The 5,260-nt window shown below is 31.4% G+C and overlaps 1 protein-coding gene across 1 annotated transcript; it reads left to right on the top strand.

Annotated features, from left to right (window-relative positions):
* Positions 1–2,084: 2,084 nt before the first annotated feature.
* On the top strand, positions 2,085–2,862 carry LOC131630438 (uncharacterized; the record flags this gene model as incomplete). Its single annotated transcript, XM_058901208.1, has 1 exon — positions 2,085–2,862. A coding segment is annotated over exon 1 (778 nt), but the record flags the coding sequence as incomplete, so codon positions are not given.
* Between the last annotated feature and the right edge of the window lie 2,398 nt (positions 2,863–5,260).

Below are 5,260 nucleotides of genomic sequence, written 5' to 3'. Positions count from 1 at the left end.
TTCTAAGTAGTTGAAGTATTCACAAAAATAAGTAAATAAAAATACTTCATTCATGCCGTATATGCTGTCTACAAGTAAAAACAAAAACAAAAATTCAGTTTTAAATATGTAAATAATAAACTCTACTTTTAATACTTTTCATCTTATTAATTCTCTCACTCAAAGTATCTCACGCACTTACAAATTGGTATATAAAATTTTGATTAGGTTTTTGATCGTGTTTTCAAGAATCACACGTTGGTGACCGTGTTTTTTAGATTGTGGGTAGTTAATTAATTGCTGCAGAGATGAATTGTACCAATGGCATGTCGAATTATCTTTCAATTTTTTACGGCAACAATTGGATCCGATAGAGAAACAGATGTAATCTTTGTTTGGTTTTCATAAAACCCTAGAAGTGGTCAACAATGGCGTCTCTGAACTTGCTGACAATGCAATCGATGCTCAAAGAGTTATTCACAAGGAAGCGAAGAAAAAAGATTGCAAGGTTGTGTATTGTATCTAGTTGGCGATAGATACGACGAATTTTGATCGGATTTCTCATGCTGAATCGACAAAGGAGGCATGAGACATTCTTGTCAAGTATTACGAAGGACGTGAGAAGGTTAAAACTGTCAAGTTATAGACACTACAAAGGTAGTATGAATTACTGCAGATGGGAGAAGAAGAAAAGATTGCAGGTTGTGCCGAATGTGCATAATTGTTCATCTAAGAAAAAGTTATGCTGAAACCCTTATTGACAAAATGATTGTTGAGAAGATAATGCGTACATTGACCTCTCACTTTGATCACATTATTGTAACTATTCAAGAATTATAGTCACTTAATATCTAGAATATACATTTAAACGAGAGAAAAAGAAAACACACACTTAAATTTATTTTTAAAAGGATCATGCTAACGAGTACTTTAGAAACACTCTTTAAAAATTTTAAATATAAAAAATATTATTTAAATAAATCAATTATTTTAATTTATAAGGCATTGGATGCAAATATTTTTAAAAAAATTAGCTTTTATTTTATAGAAAAATTAATTATTTTCATTTTCATGACATTAAATATAAATATTTAATAAACACAAGATTGAATATCTAAAAATATAAAAATTCATATTAATATTCTGAGATCATAAAAATCTTGATTTACTCGGTAAGAAAGTGTCCGACTTACCATGATAAAAACAAATCCGACAATCGAATTTCTTTTGCCGCTCAAATATTGATTAAGACATTTAAAAATTATTTGATCTTCTTAAATATAAAGTAATAGATATGCTTCTTTGACACCATAATCTAACACTTACACCGTATTTGATACGGTTTTAAATTTTTTAATGTTAATTTCTCTTCTACTTTTTGTATAAAAGCACAAATTTAAACATGCTCTTAACTATATGTCATACGGTGTAGCATTTACGGTGTTGAATTTTGGTGTCAACATAGCTGCTCTCAGTAAGTAATGTGAGTGAGGCTATTTTATGAAGTACATAAGCGTGGATGAGGCATTTATATTAGTCAATTACTATTATTCATATTTAAAGATTTGGTGCAGGCTAAAACAGCTAGCTTTAAAAAGGATATTAGGTAGAAATTGATAAATATATTTTAAAGCACCTAATTATGATGATTTAGATTTGTGGGAGATCTTCCCAGTTCCCATTGAGATCCAGAGGTGCCAAGGAAGGAAAGAGGTCTAACACGTCTAGCAGCTGGCGCAATCTGCTATGCTTGTTACAAATGTGTGACCGGCGAAAATTGTACAGAAATTTACCTGCGATTTATCCGCAGATAAAAATAAGTTTCTGTGAATAAAATTATAAAAAAAAATATTTTTGAAAACTTTCTTGCAGCTTATTCGCATCTAAGTTTTTTTGTGAGTAAAATTGTATATTAAAAAATTAGTAAAAACAAAAGAGAAAATTTATGTGCGGCTTATTTGTGTATAAAGCTATGTTTTCGTGGGTTAACTTGTTTATTAGATTATTACTTAGTTTTCTAAATTGTGTATCAAATATCTTGTATCATGGCTTAGTTTTTGTGTATCAAATATAAGCTATGTTTTAGTGCGGCTTAGTTTTGGATCATGGCTTGTGTGACTACAGTTTCTTATCGCTTCTCTATGAATAGAACTCCTTCTAAGATCCTCAAGGCAAAACGAGGTCTTAGACAAGGGGATCTCATCTCACCTCTCATTTTTGTGCTTATTATGGAATACTTTTATCGGATCCTTCAAGGATTATGTCGGGTACCAAACTTCAATTTCCATTCGAAATGTGAAAAGTTAAAGATTATTAATTTGTGCTTCGTTGATGATATCCTGAGGTTTGTGAGAGGTGATCTAGCATCAGTGAAATTGATCATGGATAAAGTTCGTGGATTCTCAGCTTCTACGGGACTGCATGCAGATCAGCATCCCAAAAAGTATAATTTATTTTGGGGTGTGGATGATGATACCATTAATCAAATTCAACAAGAAACCGACTTTGCTATTGGAAATATGCCTTTCAAGTACCTTGGTGTCCCTCTAACCAGCAAGAAGTTAACCATTTTCCAATGTCAGCCTTTGATTGAGAAAATGCTTACTAGATTGAGACATTGGAGCACAAGATTACTATCGTATGCACGAAGAACCCAATTACTGAAGAGTGTCATTTTCTCTATTGCAAACTATTGGATGCAGATTTTTCCGCTCCCTAAAGAAGTTATTTCTCACATTAATAGTATTTGCAGGAGCTTCCTCTGGACAGGTAAAGAGCACATATCCAGGAAAGCACTTGTTGCTTCGGATTATCTGAGTAATCCTATAGCTGCTGGTGGGCTAAATCTGATCTCTCTCATGGAATGGAATAAAGCAACTATTGGTAAGCTTCTCTGGAATGTTTGTGAAAAAAAGGACAAGTTGTGGAACTCCTGGATTCACACTTATTATATAAAAAAAAATCAGATCCTCATACCTTTTATCCTAGAACCCAATGCTCCTGGATCCTTAAAGTTATGTTCAAACATAGGGATGACCTTGTTCATACGGACATTTGGAAGGACTTATGTAGTACAGATAAATATATTACTCGAAAAGTTTATAACCTTTTGCGAGGGGAAAAGCCTAAAGTGACTTGGAGAAAACTCTTCTATGGGAATTTGGCTAGACCTAAGGCCAAATTTATCCTTTGGATGACTTGTATGGAGAGGCTTCCAACCAAAGATCGTCTGCAGCATTTTGGAGAGATCAATGACGATAAATGTGTTTTTTGCGATTAAAATGAGACGAATAGCCATCTTTTCTTTGAATGCGTTATCACAAAGAAAGTGTGGTATGACATACTCGGGTGGATGAATATAGTACACACACGCACACACACGCACTCACACGCACACACACGCACACACTAAAACCTCATTGTTCAAAGCTTTCAAACCCAAAACCATAGCCTTTGTTTGGATATTTGTTGAGATCAAACTGCAACTTTGTTAAAAAATTAGCATTCCAAAATTTCAGTTTTCTTCTAAAGATACTTCCAACCTCCTTCATATCTGAAAAATTTTCTTCACTTTTATCCATTGAATCCTCAACAAACTCTTCAGCAACTTCATTAAACTTCTCTGTTAACTTATTTATTCAAAGAAGCTCTTCACTTGAGTATTGCTTGCATGCCCTCTATTTTCTTTGAGAGTGTGAACATGAAAAGTTTCTTTCATGGAACTCAATTTACACTTAAATCTCAAAAAGCTCTATAATGGGTATTTATACAGCAACCTTGTTAAAATACTATGTACTAGCATACAACATCTATCCTATCTCTTTTTTATTTTCAAAAATCTTTGGTGAAAAAGCATGTAGCGTGCATTCAAAGGCTCTTGCATTGAAAATTTTATAGAGTGAAAATTATCATTAAGGGTAGAAATAACATTTAAGAAGTAAAAAGACATTAAAAGTTGTGCTTTTTCTTATATTTAGGATCAATTTTTTTTTCAAAAATCTTCTTATATTAAGGACCAGAGGGAGTATAATGTAACACTCTCTTTGTTCCCAATAAACTGACCTATAGTTAACTAACTCACACAAGTTAAAAATAGTAAATAAATGAAAGCAGAAGAATAATATTTTACCAAATTATCTTTATTTATTTGTGTATTCACTATAAATAAAAAATGGAAGATGTTAAATTGAGAATGATATAAACAATATCAAATTAGATGGAACAATTAAAAAAATCAATATTGTATATAAATTTGAACATGTTAGTCATTTTTAAACAATTTATTTTCATAAATATGTCATTTATTTTGAAATGGGAAAGTAATAACTAAAAATAATTAAGATCTAAATTTTAAATATAATATTTAAAATTATAGTGAAAAATAGTTTAAGATCTAACACAATTTTCTAGGATCATACTAACCAATCAGGAGTCAGTGAGATATATGGAGAAGAAAAGAGCTTAGGTTAAATCGTACTTTACCTATCAAAAAACACATGGACCAAATTGCCATAAAAATTTGGTCACTAAGACATGGAATATATGGAATACATGAAGCGTGTATCCCATTTACATTTTTGTATGATGCATGAACTTTCTCTCCTATTGAAGATGTTATGTTAATCCCTTCTAGTATAATGTTTGTGCAACATATGGATTCATCACAATGTAACTAGGGAAGAAAAAAACCTAGGTTAAACCCTACATTAGCTATCGAGAAACACATGGACCCACACACAAATTTTGTCATTCTTGAGAAAGACATGGAACATATGGAATACATGAAGTACATATCCCATTTACATTTTTGCATGATGCGTGAACTTCATCTCCTATTGAAGATGTTATGTTAATCCCTTCAAGTATAATGTTTGTGCAACTTATGGATCCATCACAATGTAATTGAATTGCATGTTTAGAAATTGATGTTCCTCTTATGTTGCGAAAGGTTACATCACTCACTTTAACACCATTACCGTATAAACTATCATATGGATTGTATTCTTGATCAATAATCACTGGATTGTTAGCTTCAATAAGTATGATATCCTCAAATGTCACTTTTCTTGCATACCCATTTCCTCCCTGATTTAAAAACAACACACAAAATATTAAAGTGCGTTATAATCACAATTTAAATTATATGAATTTATATTTTACGCGTCTAGTACTAACTATAATTTAATTTTTATTGTATTTTGGGTTACCATAATATACCTATGAAGTTTCAACGACTATTTGATGATGATGATTAATATTTGAATTTATATTTTACGGCGTC

Source organism: Vicia villosa, unplaced genomic scaffold, assembly GCF_029867415.1.
Source record: "Vicia villosa cultivar HV-30 ecotype Madison, WI unplaced genomic scaffold, Vvil1.0 ctg.000684F_1_1_2_unsc, whole genome shotgun sequence".
Classification (NCBI taxonomy): Eukaryota; Viridiplantae; Streptophyta; class Magnoliopsida; order Fabales; family Fabaceae; genus Vicia; species Vicia villosa.
Note: the sequence above shows the minus strand (reverse complement) of the source record. Positions and strands in the feature narration are given on the sequence as shown.